The sequence below is a fragment of the Lonchura striata genome, chromosome 6, assembly GCF_046129695.1.
Source record: "Lonchura striata isolate bLonStr1 chromosome 6, bLonStr1.mat, whole genome shotgun sequence".
Lineage (NCBI taxonomy): Eukaryota > Metazoa > Chordata > Aves > Passeriformes > Estrildidae > Lonchura > Lonchura striata.
The window spans coordinates 3571871-3591029 of NC_134608.1; the positions used below are offsets into that span (position 1 = coordinate 3571871).

Sequence of the window (19159 nt, forward strand, 5' to 3'; positions counted from 1 at the left end):
CTGAGCATAAACATGTCAAACACAAGTAGAAAACATGGGTCCTTAAGATAATAGAAAACTGCATCCTTATAGGAAATAAGATCAATGCCTATTTCAATACAACGCCAAGAAAAGGTATTATCTGACTTAGAAATCCTTGTTCTGAGTTAGTTTCTGATGTTACAAATCCAGTGGTTGTTACACAGCAGGAAAACTTCCCAGGAAAGAACTGCATGCATCCAACCCTGCCAGAGCTGGTGCTGAGGCAGGTGTTAACACACCAGGCACTGCAGCCTGGGGGTGCAGAGGTACCCCCAGAGCATGGCAGTGTTCTGGGGAGGGAACAGCCTGGGTCTCACCCCAGATACAGGCAGAGCTCGGGGGTGGGCACCCTGTAATAACAATAAGTCATGAGGTCAGTCAGGTCAGGGTAGAAAAGCTTAAAGGTGAACAGTTTTACAACCTGGAGGAGACAGGAAATACATTAAATGATACCAACATAAAAATGCTGTGGGTTGCAGTCAGAATTTACAGCCAGAGGACACAGCAGGGATCACCAGAACACAGCCCACTACTGATGTACAGCAGAGCTTGGTGCATCACAGCTGCACCATCAAATGATACAAACCCCATTATCAGATTCATTACCATGGGTACTCTTCCTCTCTCAACACAGCCCCAGGGTAGCAGATTGTGTTCCAGATACCCTCTGTGGGCTTCCTGTTCATAGCATTTACACATTTTGCATTTAAAGTCACTTTTCATTGATCTCCAGAGGGACCAACAGGAGAAAACATGATGAGGTCACAGAATACTTCAGCTGCTGCAAACTTCTGGGCTCTGGTCTTGACTGGAGTGAAGGGAAGCTCAGCATCCAGCATCGGCTGTGGGAGGAGCCAGAGTGTGGAGTCAGAGTTTGAAAACACTTAAACCACAGAGCACTGGAAGGACTCCGATTTCCCCAAAAGTAATTCTGCAAGCTTATTTCCCAGGCATAAAATAAAAAGTGATTACACATTGTCCATGTTGAAGACAGACACTCCTTACTCAAGTCAGTAATACATATTTTAAAAAAGAATTTTTCACAAGAAAACCTTCACCCAAATTCTATTAATGGTATTAAATGTGAAAGCTTTTGCACACTTGCTTTTCCCTGCTGAATGTTACTTCCAGCTCTAAATGCTGAGGTGATTAAAAAAAGATTTGGGGTAGACTTTAAAAACTCCAGGAAGAAAAAAAAAGGAATTTCTACAAGGAAATTTGTAAGAAACACAATTTAAAGGCTCAATCTGAGAAGAATCAGACATTGTCCTGCTACAAATGTCTTGATTCACCCCACACTCATCATGTACAATAAGGAATACCAGTGTGAGTCCAGCAAGGAGAGTGGTTTGTATTTAAAGCTACATCAATTGGCTTGATAACATCTTTAAGAGTTTAATTTTCTTTGTGCAGTAACTGAGTTTGCAGCAAAGGTGAACAGTCCTGCAACATGCAGCTTGCCTTAGTCAAATAAACTTGAAGGTCAACTTACCATATCAAAAGGATTTCTGTCAATGAGTGTCAAATCACTGCATGAAACATCTGAAAAATAAGTATGTAATTTACAAGTTAGTCTGATGCTGCCAAAGATGAAAAAACAATATTCTTTTCTGTATTTATTGAAAGAAGAAATTCAAACTCTAAACTGTATTTATTGCTTTATATTAGCTTTCTGCTTCACATATCCCTCAGAAACTGTACAGAGGAATCCAGGAACACTGTGTGCAACCAGCTAAGGGAGGCTTATCTAACAGCACACACAAATCAATCTGATTTCAAAGAGTAATATTCAGATTACCAGGGATCCCTAGGATAACCAGAAGGCTGCAGCAATGCCACCCAAGCTGCACCATGCAGCTCTAAGATAAGCACCTGTCTGATGCATTTGTGACTCTCCAGACTGAGCAGAGCTGGTCTCCTTCTCTGGGCTGCACATGATGATGTCTTGTCCTTGCTCTGCAGCTTCTGACAGATGTCTGTCCTTGTCCTGTTCAGACAGTTCCATCTCTTCCATGCCATCCACTGCTTTTGATTCACTGCTAGAATTTCCCAGGACCTGAAAAACAGGGATTTTCTCTGTTCCCAGCCACATCCTCACTATGTCAGACCAAGTCCACACATCTAGCCTACAGATTTTATGGACAGCTCAGCAGAGATGGAGTTTTAACTCCAAGCACTGTACAAGGCTCAGGGTTAAGGCTGTGACTCATATCCCAAACACCCTTTTAAAGCCTGAAAATCCCTCTGACAGTATAAGGGAACTTCTTCCACAGGAAAGAAGGTTTTGAACTTCAAGTGTTATCTGGTGACTTTTCCTCCAGGAAAACCCATCAGCAGCACTGAAAGGTTTCCCCAGAGAGTGAAATCACCAACTCTCATTTTAATAGAGAAAAGATGAAGTAAAAGCCATAATAAAAAATTAGTAAGAAGGATTTTTAAAAGTATGTATTATATGTAGGGGAATGGGAGGGGAAATGACTGCTGCAGTCAAGCAGTAACAAATAAAATTTAAAGACTATTTCCAATGAAAGTTACTAAAGTGTGATTGACTCCAAAGCACTGACTTCCACTGGTAGCACAGTATCATCTGAATTAGAGGCCACATTCCTGCTTTTTTAAGGCTACTCAAACACAGGCAATGTCACCATTGCCTGGACATTTCAGGACATGGATTTCTGACACTTGGATTACCTCCTGCTATACCTTTAAGGAGATTAAGAGCCCAGTGCTCTGCTGTGGAGGATGCTCTGAGGACTGAGTGCTGCTGCTTTTAGTCAGGGCCCATAAATGCACAAGCATTTAAAAAATCCACACCAGAAAACAGGAGGTGGTGGACTTCTAGGAAGATTGCTTGTCCAATTGACAAGTGTCCTCCTGGAGCAGCCAGGACCTTCAAATTCAGTTCTAAAGAGCAAGACAAGGTGCCCAAACTGCAGCAGTCCTTACTTTTGTCCTCTCAGAGGTAAAAAGCACCACCCTGAGGAAACCACAAGATTTCTAAGGGAGGATTTGATCAGAAGTCCAAGTGTCTGGGGTAATCAAAAGAATTTTTCCTTTGCTAGTAAAAATAGAGTATTTAAAGCACATCCATGAACAATGCATGACTTACCTTATTTCCCTCTGCTGTGCCAGCAACCAGGCACATTTCTTCTGCAACGACAGAAATGCTGGAAGAGAAACCAAAACATTTTCATTCTTCTCAATCATCTTCATCAATCACCTTCTGACTTGTCCATAATCTTACAATTTGTTCTGCAGTTTTGCTGCCTTGGTTGGCACTGGTGAGCTACATCAAACTCAAACTTCCTGGGCAAACAAACTTCTACCCCAGCAGCAAAATTACATTTGGGCAAAGCTCTTAATATTTGCTTAAGGGAAGGAAAAGTCACAAGTACTTTGCAAACTTTATCATTGCCGAAACAAAAGGGAACATTTAATGTGTTTTAACATCATGTCTTTCAGTTCCAACCCTAAAATGATTTGTGCAAGGTTAATTAAAAGCTGCTTTAACATGCCTACCTTTGTTCAAGGCCATCAGGGAGTTTATCCAATGGGGGAGATTGTTCAGTGGGAAGTTGGTCCATTTTCAAACTTTGTGCTGGGTGGAAGCCTTTGAGGCCTGATGGGGTTTGTTTTGCAGTTGCATCCTCAGGGCCACAGAGAGGAGAAGCAAGCAAAGATCTAGTGGATGATCTTGGATTTGCCAATTTTCCAGGGGTCCTTGGAAGCAAACCTAGAAAATGTGTTTAATATTTCATTCCTACATCAGTTTCCAGAAGCTGAAATGAACTGATCATTATGATTCTAACCAGGGACACAATTGTTTTCTGCTTGCTGAATCATCTTATACAAATATTATCCAATATTTGAACCATCTTATACAAATATTCCATCTTATACAAGATGGAAATGTTACATACAATTGCAAAGAGAAATTGAAATTATTAACTTCCATCTTTCGAATTAGGCAATTTTAACAGTTTAAAAGACACAGATTTAGAACAGATTCTCTGCTGGAGTTGGCTTAAATCCAGTGTTGCTCAAAGCTTTTCAGAAGCTCCCTCCTAACAAGAGGCACATGAAAAAAACTGTTAGTTCTGTCATGAGAAGAGAGATCTGCGCCAAAAAATGGGAATTTTAAATCAAATTATGAACTAGAAATGTGAAAGAAGCAGAAGTATTGGAAATACTGGCTGCACATAGATGTCATTAAGATAAAGTGCTGAAAATGAAGTTGTATTTTGAGCACCTGTTAAAAAACCTGAACTATTAAACAGCTTTTATAGAAAACTGGATTATGTTACAATCTTATTAACCATGAGCACAGATTATGAGTGGACTTTATTTGCAGATTTGAAGACAGCACTGCAAGAAGTTTAGTTTTAAAAAAAATCCCAAATCCTGTCCTACAATTAGAGGATGTGAGCTGGCATTGACTTTGATGATGAAGCTCATCAGCTGAATCTGGGAACGCTCAGATTAGAATTTCATTATGAAATTTATGCTGGAAAAACCTGAAACAGCTATTTCACCTCTGTCTAAGCAAGGGATTTCATGCTGCCATAACCACTCAAATCAGCACATTCATGTACACCAGATTACTTTGGAGCCCTGATGTAATCAGTCACTGGTTGAAACAGTGTGTCCAGTCCTGGAGTTGTAGCCAGTATAAACAGCACAATTCCTCTCCCCAGTGAAATGCATTAAACTCTCCTTGGTACTTTCAGATCACAGAAATCATGATTAAGCCTCACCCACCTGAAAAGTTTTTCACAGGGCTTTCAATCCTGAAAAATCCTGCTTCAAAAACCACTTTTTCTGCCTCTGGCAGCCTCTCCTGATGTGCACTCTCAGCAGCTGGCCCCTTCTTCATTTTGTCCCTCATGGCTGCTTTCACAGAAGCCAGGCGGTTCCGGGCAGCAGCTCTGGCAGCTTCTTCCACCTTGGGCTTGGGCACTCCACTTGGAACTGCCTTTTTCTGGAATGGTAAGAAAGCTGGGTCACACCTGGAAATTCTGGAGAGGAGCAATTCCACATGAACCTCTACACAGGTGCTGCTAACACAGACACGGCAAGGAGCAAAAGGAGGCTCAGGGGGGACCTCGTGGCTCTGCAGCACTCCCTGACAGGAGGGAGCAGCCAGCTGGGATTCAGGCTCTGCTCCCAGGGAACAGGAGGAAAGGAACTGGATTCATTTGCACCAGGAGAGGTTTGGATTGAATATCAGGAAAAATATTTTCACTGAAAGGCTTGTCCAGCGCTGGCACAGCTGCCCAGGGAAGGGCGGAGTCCCCATTCCTGGAGGGATTTGAAAGCCATGTGATGTAGCACTTGGGGACAGGGGTTGGTGGTGGCATTGCCAGTGTTGGGAGTTGAGACTTTTCCAACCTCAACAATTCTGTAATTTTATGCATCAAGGCCTCTGCCCACCCCCAGCATATCTTGGGCTGCCATCCAGATGTTAAAGTGATGACAACATTAATATTTTTTTTTCAAATGAACATGCAGTTCAAAAATCCTCAATATAACTTTTTTCCCTAATAAATTCAGTAAGATTTTGGAAGCACTGGGATGCAGGGACTCCTAGTGGCAGGGACAGAGTGTAACCACAGGACAGACTCCAGGCATTCAGTGAAGCCTCTCCTGGCATTCAGTTTTCCAAAGAAGTTTTATTTTGTACCATTTGAAGAGTCCTGGTATTTAGGGGCAGCTCCCACAGACAACCTTCCCTCTGTTTTCCCATGCCTGAAGTTTCTTATCCACCTTCATCTCAAGGTTATGATTAGTTAAGCAGTCTCAAGGAACTGCACAGAGTTTAGGCAATGCAAATACAACTCAACACTCAGAAGCAATTATATATTTCAAACCAAAGAGTAGATAAACCAACTCACATTACAGCTTATTTTGCAATAAGCACTAACTTATTTTGGAGAGTGTCAGATCCATTTGTGCTTAGAGAAGCAGCAGTTTAAAGCCACCCATGGTGTTGACTTAATGGGACACCATTACAATCCAGCACTCCCTGCTCAAAACTGGCAGTCACTCCCAAATTCCTGTGTGGTTTACTTTCCAGTTAAGTCAGTGGCCCAGATAAATCGTTTTATATCTGAAGAGTAAGTTTATATCCTAAATTTAAGAGATTTGTCTTACTAGCAAAGAATACAATGACTCCAAAAAAGTAATTGTTAATTCTTAGTTCTAATCTTACCAGCCAAAAGAGGCAACTAGGACAAAACCCACCAAATAATACAAGAGAGGTGAGGGAGAAGGGTGCATCCTGAGAGGAATTTCACTTAATATTCAACATATCTAAAGAAGCCACCATGAAAGATGTGCTTCAGGGGCTATTCATACCTTAGCAACTGCTTTGCTTGGGACATCAAGTGGCTGCCACTCATTGTCTTGAAGCTTCACCAGATTAACAAATTTTTTATTCACATCTTCAATCTGTCGGTCGCATTTAAGGAAAGCAAAAAAATACATTGTAAAATAAACTTTACTCAAACAAGCACAGTCTTCCATCCTGCAGGAAATATCTCTCAAATACTTCTGAAGAAGCAGATCAAACTCTTATGCTTTCTGCAGAGAAGTCAAAACCTGTGACTAGGACCATATCAAATCCACCTCTGCATTTAACTACTTACAAGCTCCTTTGTTGAGTGCTGATTTACAAATACTGTTGAGAGCTCTTTTGATAATTCAGGTTATATTTCATTCTGAAACTAAAGAAAGCATTAACAGAGGAAAAGATATGAAGGTTTTCTACCACCTAAGCTCAGCCCTAAATAGAGTTACTGTAATTTCTGCATTATTCTCATACTGCAGCATGGAACCCCTACTTTTCAGGTGAGCTTCAGGAATTTTCCAAACACTGGGAAGTAGACATTGTGACTATCCTCACTCCAAAACAGAGTAAGATTTAACCAAACATTCATTCCAGAGACAGACAAAGCACACAGGCCACAAGAAAACACATCAGAAGAACTGGTTCATGAATTACAACTCATCCCAACTGCAACTATTCACTGTCACAAGGTGTTAAAACAAGGACCCGCATTTTTTTACATTAAAGATAAAAAAATAGAACCAAAAAAGTTTCAATACTTGGTTCGTAAACAACTCCATCAGTTTTATCCTACTAAGTTAACATGCAAGTACATACCTGAAAATGAATCATATCCCAAAATCCATCCAGGTCTGTACATGTTGTTTCTTTTTCACCTCGTTTAAATTCACAATTATCAACCAGTCCTTCAAACTGTTTGAACCTTTCTCCTATGAGCAGCCTTGTCTGACCAACTGTGGAGCGAATCAGGTCTTTAGCTGGTAGAAACAAGAAAAAAAAATACAGGATGTCTTGGATAAATGTTTGAGGAGTCTGGAATTTGTTGTCCCACCTATTGCAAACCTGCAATCCAATTCAGATGGAGCTTTCCTGTCCACTGAAATGCTCTGAAGTTGCTTCTTTAAAAAAAAAAAAATTACTCTCTCAAGTCTTAAGATAAACATTGCTGGAGTAATCTCCATTTTCCCAGATAAGGGCATTTATTCCACATTAAAAAATAATCTTATTTTTAAAAATCAGCTTGGTTAAAGTTCCTACATTTAAGTACACTTCAGACCGGCAATAGAACAATTATTTTGATGTGCACTTTGTTCACTTTATCAATCACCATCACTGCAAGTGCTACACAAATTTTAGGAATAGGAGACTTTGTATCTTGGGGAAGATCCAACTCTAAACTTCCTCTAGTATAGCTCTGCAGATTTTTTTTTGCTATTTTGCAAAAAATACATACATGTCCTTCTCTGTGTCCCATTCAGTTCCCAGAACCACCCTTCTGGTGCCTATTGCAGCTCATTCTTACCATCCTCTGGAATGTCCAACTCAAGGTTCCCTTCCCACTGCAGGCACTGAGACAGCAGCCTCTCCCTCTCAGTCCGAAGAATGTTTCTGAAAATACAGGGGTAGAGAAAAAAATAAGGATCTGGAGAATTCCCTGACTTGTAGCTGTTAATATCCTTTTGCTCTCAGAGAGTCAATCCAGAGTCTTTGAGCTGAAGATTAGATTGTTTTATTTTGCTGAGTGGCTGAGGTACAATTTCTTTTCTACTACTTTCAAGCTCATGATTCTTAGGACAAGGTGTTAGTCTCCAGAAGTTTACATACCTTCCTAGCAGTTAAGGTACAAAAAGGAAAACAGGAATTTCTGCCTGCTCAGGTCACACTTGACAGACACCAATCACCATTAAATTAAGCTGATCATTGGAAGAAGTTTCATTTTTCTTATTAAGAATCTTCAAATGAACATCAGGGAAGTGAAACAAATGAACCCAAACCTGAAATAGGGCACATCATGCTCTTGCTCTATTGTATCATCTGACTTCACTGCAAGTGCTGTTGAGACAGGAGTTGTTTTGCTTGATCCCTGAGTGGAAGTTCTCTCATCTGATTCACCTGCTGAAAAGTATGAAAGGAATTTGTTCAGAATCTGGTGATAATTAAAAGCATCAGCATAAACTAAATGTGAACTTTCTACCTCCTCCTTTCGAGCTTGTGGTCATTTGCTGTTCTTGAATGCCTTCAACAGAAGGTGAAGTTTGACTTTTTAAATTAGGCCTTTGTGCTTTAGTTTCACTGGATTTTTCAAATATTTTGCTGAAACAAAAGTACATTTAGTTAAGACACACTGAGAAAGTGACATCAAATATGGCCAATTTCACAGAAATGCACAGTTTAGAAGGCAAACCTCCACACAACACTAGAGAACTCAAATCAGTGCAGAGTCTTTGACAGCTGCTCCTCAAGCATGGACATAATAATGGATTATATCCACATCTGCTGTTAAGTCCACATTTAAGCAATGACAGAAACCATGAGGATCAGGTGTTACAACACTTTGTTACAAAGTGAATCTTTCTACAGAAAAATAGTTTTTTGCATCCCCACAGAGGTTCAGTTTTATTTTAGGCCCCATTAGAAGGAAGACTCTTACACTGGAGACTTTGAAAACTTCCAGACAGCACTGGGTGTCAAAAAAGCATTTGCCCTTGAAGGAGACATGGGTGTCACAGTGTAGGTTGCCAATCCACTCAGAGGCTGAAACACAAAGTTTTGAGGTGCAAAGGAGCGTGTTCTGGGTCTCCTTGGAGAAAAATTGTTGTTTTCCACTGAGGTTTGTTCTTGCTGTAGTTCTACTGGCATTGAGTGTTTGGAATCAGCTGCAGAACTTCTCAGCCCTGGATCCACTCCAGCATTAGTCTCCACTTCATGTTCAGAAGAAATGACCTGTAACAGCATAGGCAGACAAATCAAATCATCAAACCAATATGCATGAGCTGAATTATAACATGAGTGCCTGAAAGCCATCAGGAAGGCAACAGCTTAAGGTAAATCAGCTCCTAAAACAGCACACCTGAACAGAAGTGATGAGCTACCAACAAGTTCAACCCATTTTTGACACCTGCAAATCATTCTAGAGACAAAAGTTAACACTTCACTACAAAGAATGGAACAATTCACTCCAGGGGCTAAAGCAGAACACCTTACCAACCAAAACAATAATTAAAATTGACAAATGCTCCCATTTCTAGGAAAAAAAAAAAGCTTTAAGGTGATAAAATCCTCAAGAGCAGAATTACTGGCTCTAAATCCAACTAGGACTGCTGAATAATCATAGTTTATGCACATACTCCAATCCAAAGACTGAAAAACAAGCTGGAAAAGGCAGATAGCTGAGGAATGCAATCCAAGACAAGTGCAGTTACCACCATAGAATCTAATTAAAAGAGGAGAAAAAAATTAAACAATAATTCTCATTCTTATGAGATGAGTGACCAGATAGTCACACAGAACACATTCCTGAGATACCTAATTGAGATTGTTAGCTCAAGCCAGCTAGAAAAACTCTGGGGGTTTTTCAAGAAAATATGCATCCTCAATCCACTGAAAGTCTTGTTATACTTCAGTCACCTCTGCTAGGAATGTAAACCTTGAATTTTGCTTTTAGCCAGCTTTTTCAAATGAGCTGCCTGTGGTTACAGCAAGAGTTTACCAACTGGCAGGGACTCCTGCCTGTGAAGAGGTGCTTGTCCAAGGAAGATACAAGTGCTCTCACCTCCTGCTTGGGTGTGATTGCATAATCTCAAACCCTAAAGCAGCTCCAGTTACAGGAACAAAGAGGAGATTGGAGATGTGAGAGGGAAGAGTGGAGCAAAAGAAGGAAAAAAATCATGGATAGCTCTTGCACAGAAGTGTCTGCACATAAATGCATAAAAAATTCTGGCAGTGAAGACACCAAGAACCACAATGACTGCCTTCAGCTGTAAATCATGCAGACAATAGCGTTCTACTTTGCAGAGAACAGCATTTCCAGCTTTATTTTTTGAAGGTTCAAAACCTAAAATTGTGTTTATTTCTTAGCTTCTAGAGTCTCATATTGTTACCTGAGCAGGAAAAGGATCCATTCAGAATACACTTCAAAAAGGAATGAACTGCACAAAATTTACAGCTGCTAGATTAAACCAGCAAAGCTGCCCATTTTTTGACTAGTTAAAACACCAGATATATGTCATGCAAGAACTTCTTGTCTATTTTAAATCATTGTCCAAATCCTGATTAGTAATCCCATCATTCATCAGTCATGTCCACATCCATGGTGGGATTCTTGGGGCTGTCCTGTGAAGGGCCAGGAGTTGGACAGAGATGATCCTTGTGGGTCTCTTCCAAGTCACAGTATCCTGTAACTCTATATAAGCACTAAATTTGACCTTATTTTTTAAAATATGGCAGTATAAATATGTAACAACTCCTTCCCAAATTCTAGCTTATTACTGAAATTACTGCTTTTATGTTTGAGCACTTCAGCTACAATAACACAGTTATTGGCTCTTAAATTAGTTTTACTGCTTTTCCATTTCAACTATTACATGACCTACCTTTATGGGATCAGGTTTGACAGCTTTCTTCTGCTTTCCTACACTTGCTGCCTTTCTCTGTGACTGGTTACCTACAAAAAAAGACACTCCCAGAGGTCAAAAAGGCAGCTGATTCATGTAATCTTTCACCAAAACACTGCTATAAAAATTCAGTTGCTAAAGATAGAGACTGTTTTATTTCTTGGGTGGGAGGTGGTTAGAGGGAACAAATAGCATTGCAAAAGTTCATTCAAAAGAAAACCTTGCCTAGGATTTAACAGCCTAGTAACAGATGTATCACTAAGAAAACAGGTTTATTAAGTCATCAATCTTTAGATATTGCCATATAGTAAAAATAAAAGTCACTTTATTTCCTAAAAGGTTGAAGAGAGAGTTTCAAGCCAGTTTGAGTTTAGATTTTTCATTTCTATATGGCATATGAATTCTGTTGGTGGACTGAATTCTAGTAAACAAATTCCTCACCTGAAAAACAAAGGCTCCCATATCTTCCAGAGATGTTCCTGCTTCATTATTATGAATAACATATTTAATAAACAGCCAAAGTGGCAATCTTTACCAATTCTGGCTTTGTTCTTTGAGTTTGTAATTACCATGTGGACATGGATGCTCCACACTGATGGGTTTTGTGGGAAACTGTCCAGTGTTGGTTTCAACATGTTGATGTAGATATTGCACTAGAGCTCCAGCCAAGAGGCTGAGTGATCCAGCACTTAGCCCTTTTCTTAGATGATAATTTGGCATGACTTAAATGCAGTCTAAGGTACAGCTGAGCTGCACAACTCTGCCTCACTTACCAGCAGTAGCAGAAGTTGGTTTCAGCACCTGCCTGGCTGCAGAGGCAGCTGCTCTGGTGACTCTCACACTGGGGGCTGGTTGGGCTGCAGTCTGCAACACTACAAGAGAGATTAATCCCAGAGATTCCAAGTTTAACAAGGAGCTGCACTCAAGTAATAACCAAAAGTTTCCAGTTTGTAGAAATCAGAAAAATGCACCAGCAGTTATCAGTTGCATGGGTTTGCCAGAATGAACAGGTTTGGGTGGTTTTGGTCATTTCAGAGCACAGCTTGGCCCTGGCATCCAGGCAATCCATTGAGAGGCCCTGACTGGAGGTGGTTTTACTGCACAGCTGTACCTCAAGGTACCAGTGTGTTTGATGCCATGCACAAAGCTAAGGAAAGCTTCCCATTGCTCCCTGCAAGCAGAGTCAAGGCCCTCCCTGTTTCACAGATGAAGTTTTTTAGATTAATATCTTTGCCATGGTTATTTGCACAGCTGGAAGCTAAAGCAAACCATTGGTGTAACAAAGTGATGCCCTGGCCATTATATAACAGACTTCCAAGGTCAGAATTTAATGCTATCTAACAAAGTACTCTTAAGAGTAATTTGCTCTGAAATATTTTATAATACATGACAAGTTCATGCACCATATTATCCATCTTCATAATTTTCATCTTTGTATTTTAGCACTGTTTCTAATGGGCTTTTAAAATGACAGCATTTTCCTTGCACAGACAAATTTCATGGGAGCTCTTTATTCCATCCCCTGCCTGTCTGAAATCCCCACTTGGTTACTGTTAATGCTATTCTTGTCTTTATGTCAAGCTGTGTTTCTGTAGGTAGAATGAAAAGTTGGGAAAAAATCACTGGGTAAATACTACAACATTGGATTTATCAAACATTCACTTCGTTAACATCTTTATATTGGTGTTTCAAAGAATCACAGAATTGTTTGGGCTGGAAGGGACCTTAAGGATCACCTCATTCCAACCTCCCTGCCATGGGCAGGGAAGTTTAAGTACATATAATGTATATTCTTGATTCAGTACAAAAGAAATAATCAATTTTAAACAGAAATAATAAATGGATGACCATTTTGCAAAAATTAAACATTTTAATTGCTATGTCAAACACTAATGAATACATATTTTCAGTATTCACCAAAGGCACTACTGAAATTAAATAAAAGTCTGCAGCTTGCTGATTTGATTATATTAATGATGTGAAAGTCATTTCACTCTGAATTACTGACTATCTTGCATTAATATCAACATTCCACATGACTTGGTTGTATCTACTTAAGGATATCACTGAGCTCTGAAGATGAGTTTCTGATCCAAGGTATTCTAATCCCTTAAAAGTGGCACAAGTTGTTGATTTTTAATTGCTGTTTTCTTAAGAAATATCTGTAATTGTGGCACAAAGTGACACAGAAGACACTTGCTCTTTTCTAACAGCAGTCTCTACCTGTGATATTCTTCTTGAGGCAAACAGAAACCTTTGCACAGCTCCAGGAGCTGAGGCATCTGGCAGTTGTGCAATTTGCCTACTGACCTGTTTCTTTTCCCTCTCCCAGGGGGAATAATCAGTAACCAGGACTGTCAGGATCCTGCATTCCATTTCCCCCAGCCTATGGAGGCAACAAGCTCATGTGATCCCTGGAGCCACACACTTGATAATCCGCCAGCTGCTGCCCTTGGTAGGAATGGCCATCTTAAAACCTCCTCCTTCCTTCCTACACCCAAAAATGTCCTGTGGATCTTTCCCCCAGAAAACCCCAGCTTTCAGATTCAGCTGTATTTCCATACCTTTCTCTTTTTCAGCCACTTTGGCTGTGCTCATCTGTTTATGTCCTGCCTGTGTAGAGCGCACGCTCTGGCCTTGGGCACTGACCTATGAGAAAAGAAACAGGTTTTTTTGTGAAGCATCAGATTTCCAGAAATTCAGTAGCCCAATTTCTTTCCTCATCTATCCTAGATTACAATAAAGGAAAAAGTCAAATTATTTGGCACAAGGGGCTTTAAAAAGTAGAGAGACATTAAGAATAACTTTAAATATATTGGTTTAGGGGTATGTTATTGTGCATTATCCAACTAGTTAATAAATTGTCAGAAAAAGAATGAAGAAAAATATTTAAGCAACAGTTTAAGTTATCTTGAAAAACTTGACTGACAAACAGATCCAGAAAAACCTGTGCTCTTTTCTGCTTGTACTGATCTACTCAAACTTGTAAAGATACTACTCTGAGTCTGAAATTGCATCCCTTTCTCTAAATTTATTCACTGAAGTTATATATATACACGTATAAAAAAACAAACCATAGAGGACTTAGATACAGTTGGTATCAGAATTGGTATCATAGATTTTCCTTCTTGGATCTTGGCTTTTGACCGAGTAATCCTTCCAGAGAAAGCAGGAGCTGCCTGGAAACATCCCCAAGGAAATGAGAGTTAATAAACTTCTTTTTCCCTTTGTCACAGAGACTGAGCAAGAAGCACGAATGTGGAAAACAACGTGTCTGTACAAAATGGGTCAAGTGTGCAATCTGGAAAGCTTTCAAAGGTGAGTTGACTAAATATGAAAAAGTTATTAGTTCTAAAATAACACAGCTCTTTTATTTCTGGATGAATCATTCCAGTTTTTGAACTGAATGAAGTCACAAATACAAAAATCCACATATTAATACTATTCCCAGCTTTGTTTAGAAAAGAGAATGAGCCAAATTACTCCCTTACCATAACATTAACAAAGCATTTGCAATATAAACAGCTTATTTGAAATAATCTTGTACACAAATAGAGTACACAGATACAACTAATTTAGTTATGAAATATTACCACTGTTACCTTCTCTCTTGGCTTTGCTGCTGCAGGTTCCTCAGCAGCAAGTGCAAGAAATCCAGGTGCAGCTGGTCTGTACAGCCCAACCTTGAACACCCCTTTCTTGGCTCTCTCTCTCTGCTCCTGCAGTTTGCGAAGCTCCTTTTCCTCCTTGTAGCGCTGGAGCATCTCCCTGCGCTCGTTCATCCTCTTGGTGGCTGCATTTGGGGCTGCTTCTGCAGCAGGCGTGCAAGAGAGAGGTGTTACAAAATCATGAAGGTGGTTTTTGAGCCAACAAGAAGTCAGAAATTTTCAATAAACTTTGCCCAGCTAGAAGAGGAAAGTAAGAGAAGAACTGACTGGAATCTCTAAAGTGTTTTAACCTTTCCCACTAAAAGAGAATTCAATGGTAAATTCCAACTTACAAATAGTCTTCCCCAAATATCCACCTGAGGATTACTATAAACTCACTCCCATTTCACAGACTTGCAAAGTTACTGGTATGAAAATTAACACCTCATCTTTTTATTTGGTTTATTTGTACCAGTTTCTCTATTCAAACAATTGCAATGTCATTGCAAACTCAGCTTCAGATACCAAAGTCTAACTCAGGCTGAGAATAAATGAGGCAGAAGTTATATGAAAGAATAAAACCTTAAGATGTTGCCAAACTTGAATTATGTCTACCTGAAAAATTAATATCCACTTAAAGTTGAAATTTATGAAATATAATCAAGACAAATTTATTAAATATTTTATTTGATACTATTACATACAGACTGCACTCAAATAATCTTAAAAAAATTACTATTGTCCAATAATCTTCTGCTATCAAAATACTAAAGGTGAAAGTATTTCTAAAAAAACCTGTTAATATTTTAAAGTATTAATTTCTTAGACCACAAACATCCAGGAGAGCCAGGGGGCAGAATTCAGCATATATGCAGGCTCTATTTTCTGAAAGGAAAATAAGTTGTCATAAACTAGCTATTTTCAAAATAAAATCATACAATGCATTTACCCATTAATAATTTTATTTATAATATAAAAATTGCCCATCGCTGAGCACATGACAGGCATCAGTTACATGCTAGATGGTATTTTAGACTGGAGTTTTCCACATCCTAGACACTTTCTATTGAATATTAATAAAAAAATGCATTCTTCCTTCAGCTGCTGCAGACAAATCAAAGCTAAGTTTCATTCTTACCACTGGAGCAGTGAGGAGGGTATTAAGATTTTATTGTCTTGATTTTAACACCTGGAAAGGCTGACAGGGTTTTAAATCTTGAACGTTTTGTCAAATTAAAATGTTGACTAGTAGGTTTCTGTGATAATGCTACTAAACCTACTTATAATTTTTAACACTTAAAAAAAAATGTCTAGAGCAATTCTTTACTTACTCTGTTTCACACTGCTGTTCTCTTGAAAGCACAACTCCCTGGGTTCCTTGAGCTCAGGAATTCCCCTCTCCTTGGAGGGCTGAGCATTGACATCTGCCAGCCCCAGCTGCCGGCCCTTTTCGAAGAGCTTGTGCCTGTTCTCCTTCTGAAGGATGGATTTCCTGCGGGCAACCCTGGTTCTGAGGGCTTCTGTACTCAAATCCTTCTTGTATCTATTGGCAAACTGGGAAGTAGCAGCCATCCTGATGACCTTAGACAACAATCACAGCAATTAGGAAAACACTGTCATGGTTTGTTTTCCAATTTGTTAACGTTATGAGCAAAGCACTAAATTCTTAATTTTTCTATGTGACCAGAAAAAACTCAAATAACAATTTCAGCAACAACTCTTTCAGCAATTTCTCATTATTTTTATCCATTCCAGGGACCAGTTTGGGTGTTGAGTGGTCACCAAGCCTGGCACAGAATTAGGAGGGGGCACTGCACCCATGCCTGGGATTGGCTGGGCTGCTTTCTCCACAGCTGTTTTCCACATTAAGGAGATGAGCAAGTAAATGACAGGGCTGTAGGACAATACTTGGAAGCAACATTCCATTTAGATTAGGCCTATCTGATAGCAAGGAATTTTGCCATGCAGCAGAGTATTCAGAACCAGGATGTTTCCAGGATGCAACTGCAATACAATAGTGGTTATTTCAAGCAGAATTTTTCCCATCATTTTTACCCTGGGGAAGCCTTAAGCCAATTGTCAGTTGGTTTGCACTTGCTGTGCTAACAGAACCCAAAGGGGCTCCAGGAGAGGTGGAGAGAGCCTGGAATGACAGGACAAGGGGAAATGGATGTAAACAGACAAAGAGCAGGGATAGATGGGATATTGGAAAGAAATTTTTCTCTGTGAGGGTCTTGAGGCCCTGGCACAGGGTGCCCAGAGATGCTGCTTTAGCTGCCCCACCCCTGAAAGTGTTCAAAGCCAGGTTGGATGGGGTTTGGAGCACCCTGGGGTGGTGGAAGGTGATCCTGCCCATGGCAGGGGATGGGAACAAGATGGGCTTTAAGGTCCCTTCCTACCCAAACCATTCTGGGATTCTGTTATCTCCTGCATCCCCACTAAAACTTGCCTTGTCAAGGGTTTTTCACCTCACACATCTCATCTTCCACCACTTACAGAAAACAGCTTTACAGTAAGCAGGGTGACAGAGCTAAACTAAACACCCAGCAGTTATTAATTAATTGGTAAATCAATCATTTACTGAGGCTCTTCATTTCAGGACAGCATGTTCTGATCAAACTGAAAGAACCATCAGAGAACTGAAAAGCCTTGACAATGGGTGTGCAGGATTTGGACAATGGGTGTCCATCCCCTTCCCATCTATGTGCCAACAAAAGCCAAATACTCAACCAGCAGCCTAGCTGGAAAACCCAAATCTTAGAAGGAAGAAAAGCAGCAAAATATAAATAATGCAGAAAAATACTGAATATATTTACAGGAAAAGCAATCAAGGAGAGAACCTGAGCTGTTGGAAGAAAGAATACAGCCCAAGCCTGTCCAGATGCCATCAGTGCTGGCAGTGGCAGCTCCCTATTCCCCACTCCATGAAAATGTTCATGGAGGGGGAAATTTGCACCAAAAAGCATCTGCACAACCTCCTGGAATTGCTTAGAACAGAAACCAAAAATTGCTTGGACAGAAACCAAAATCACTACATTGTGCTCCTTTTTTTCAAGGGAGAAAAAATGGTCAGTGGAAGTTAAAGAGCAAAGGGGAATAAAAATCAAAACTCAAATCAGGGACTGGATCTCCTCCACACAATTCTGGAAGATCTGGTCCACACCAGCACCACCCGAATTGTGAATGTCTTGGGCTTCACCCTTCATCTTGCATTCCAGCTTTCAGAAATTGATTAAAAATGCCAGCTAATGATGAGTGAAAAAAACTCCACTGTAGTTCATAGGTCATATTTGCCCTACTTTACATTTAAGTGATTAAGGGAGGTTAATTAATGAGTGTCTCCAATAATCACATTTGAACTGATCCTGCTAGGAATTACAGAATTGGTCATTACAGAATTATTAGCAATTACATGGCATTACAGAAAGCCATAAAGAAAACAGTGGGAATACATCTCCACTATCTGTGTCCCAGAAGCAGCAGGCTTTTGGGGCCAGTGGATGATAAATACTGCTCAAAGCAGCAGTTTAGTCTCCACACTCATCCTTTTTCAGTACAAAGTTCCTAAACGTACCTTTAGCCATATTCTTTAAGCACAGCAAGGTTACCTTGCTCATTAAAAATGTATGTCATGCCCAATATCCCAAAGACGTGTTTAGAACAAAAATACCTGTCTCCTCTTCTTCCCAGGTTACTGTTCCCGTGGAGTATCTTGCCCAAACAGGAGCCTAGAAGATTAATTGGTATTTAAATACAGACAAGTAAAGACTATTAGCAAGAAAGGGACAGAGGGCTTACATAAAGGATTTGTGACTGGCTAACGTATAGTACCAAACATTAAAGCTGATCATTTTAATAAATAAGAGGAAATGAAAAGAGACACTTTTGACCAACAACACCCTAAGAACCAAAGAGTAAAACGAGCAGGAAAACATTTTAGGTTGAATAGTGAGAAAACAGAGCAGGAAGAGCAAACATCGCTACTTTTAAAGAGAGACTGAGCAAAGCCTGGACTCGACGGTTTCGAGACGGGCCGCGGGGGTCGGAGCAGCCTGCGGGGCACACCCGGGCCCGGCTGTGCGGAGTCGCCTCAGGATTGTCCCCTCAGCCCCTTCCCCGCCAGCACCCCGGTGCTCCCACAACTCAGAGACAACGCACCGCTGCCAGCCCACCGCCAGCCGAGACCCCCACGCCGGGTCCCCTTACAGAGCACAAAAAGGTTCCCCCGAGCGCTCACAGCCCCTCCAGGACTCCCAAATCCCGCCGCGGGACCCCCGAGCCCCCCGGGCCCGCCATTACCCGTCCCGGCCCCGGCCCCGCGCGGCCCCGCGCGCACCGCCCCGCCTCGCTTTCAAATCTCACCCGCCAACGCTCATTGGCCAGCGCGGGCCGCCCGCTCCCTTTGGCCTCACCGTGGGCGGTGATTGGCAGCGCCGGAACGCCACAGCGGGCTGCTTATTGGTCGCCCGATGACAATTCTTAATTTCCATTGGCTGTCTGGGGTTATGTCCCGCCCATACTTGCAGCTCATT

General features: G+C 40.7%; 1 protein-coding gene across 1 annotated transcript; it reads right to left on the bottom strand.

Moving 5' to 3' along the window:
- Positions 1–702: 702 nt before the first annotated feature.
- Positions 703–18953, bottom strand: DLGAP5 (DLG associated protein 5). Its single transcript, XM_031504844.2, has 20 exons — positions 18927–18953; positions 18298–18355; positions 15959–16208; positions 14583–14791; positions 14055–14159; positions 13545–13629; positions 11754–11852; positions 10960–11030; positions 9018–9310; positions 8562–8680; positions 8362–8482; positions 7890–7975; positions 7184–7344; positions 6376–6468; positions 4780–4999; positions 3541–3754; positions 3131–3188; positions 1894–2077; positions 1514–1563; positions 703–863 (listed from the first exon to the last, which is right to left on the bottom strand). The coding sequence occupies exons 3-20, from the start codon at positions 16197–16199 to the stop codon at positions 741–743; spliced, it is 2532 nt and encodes an 843-aa protein (XP_031360704.2). The 5' UTR covers positions 16200–16208; positions 18298–18355; positions 18927–18953; the 3' UTR covers positions 703–740.
- Between the last annotated feature and the right edge of the window lie 206 nt (positions 18954–19159).

Excerpts from the sequence above, each read along its gene's own strand:
- DLGAP5 (XM_031504844.2), bottom strand. The coding sequence starts at position 16,199 with ATGGCTGCTACTTCCCAGTTTGCCAATAGATACAAGAAGGATTTGAGT. Across the intron at positions 14,792-15,958 it reads GAACAGCAGTGTGAAACAGA|AAGCAGCCCCAAATGCAGCC; the intron begins GTAAGTAAAGAA and ends CGCCTGCTGCAG. Across the intron at positions 2,078-3,130 it reads GCACAGCAGAGGGAAATAAG|GTCCTGGGAAATTCTAGCAG; the intron begins GTAAGTCATGCA and ends CCTGTTTTTCAG.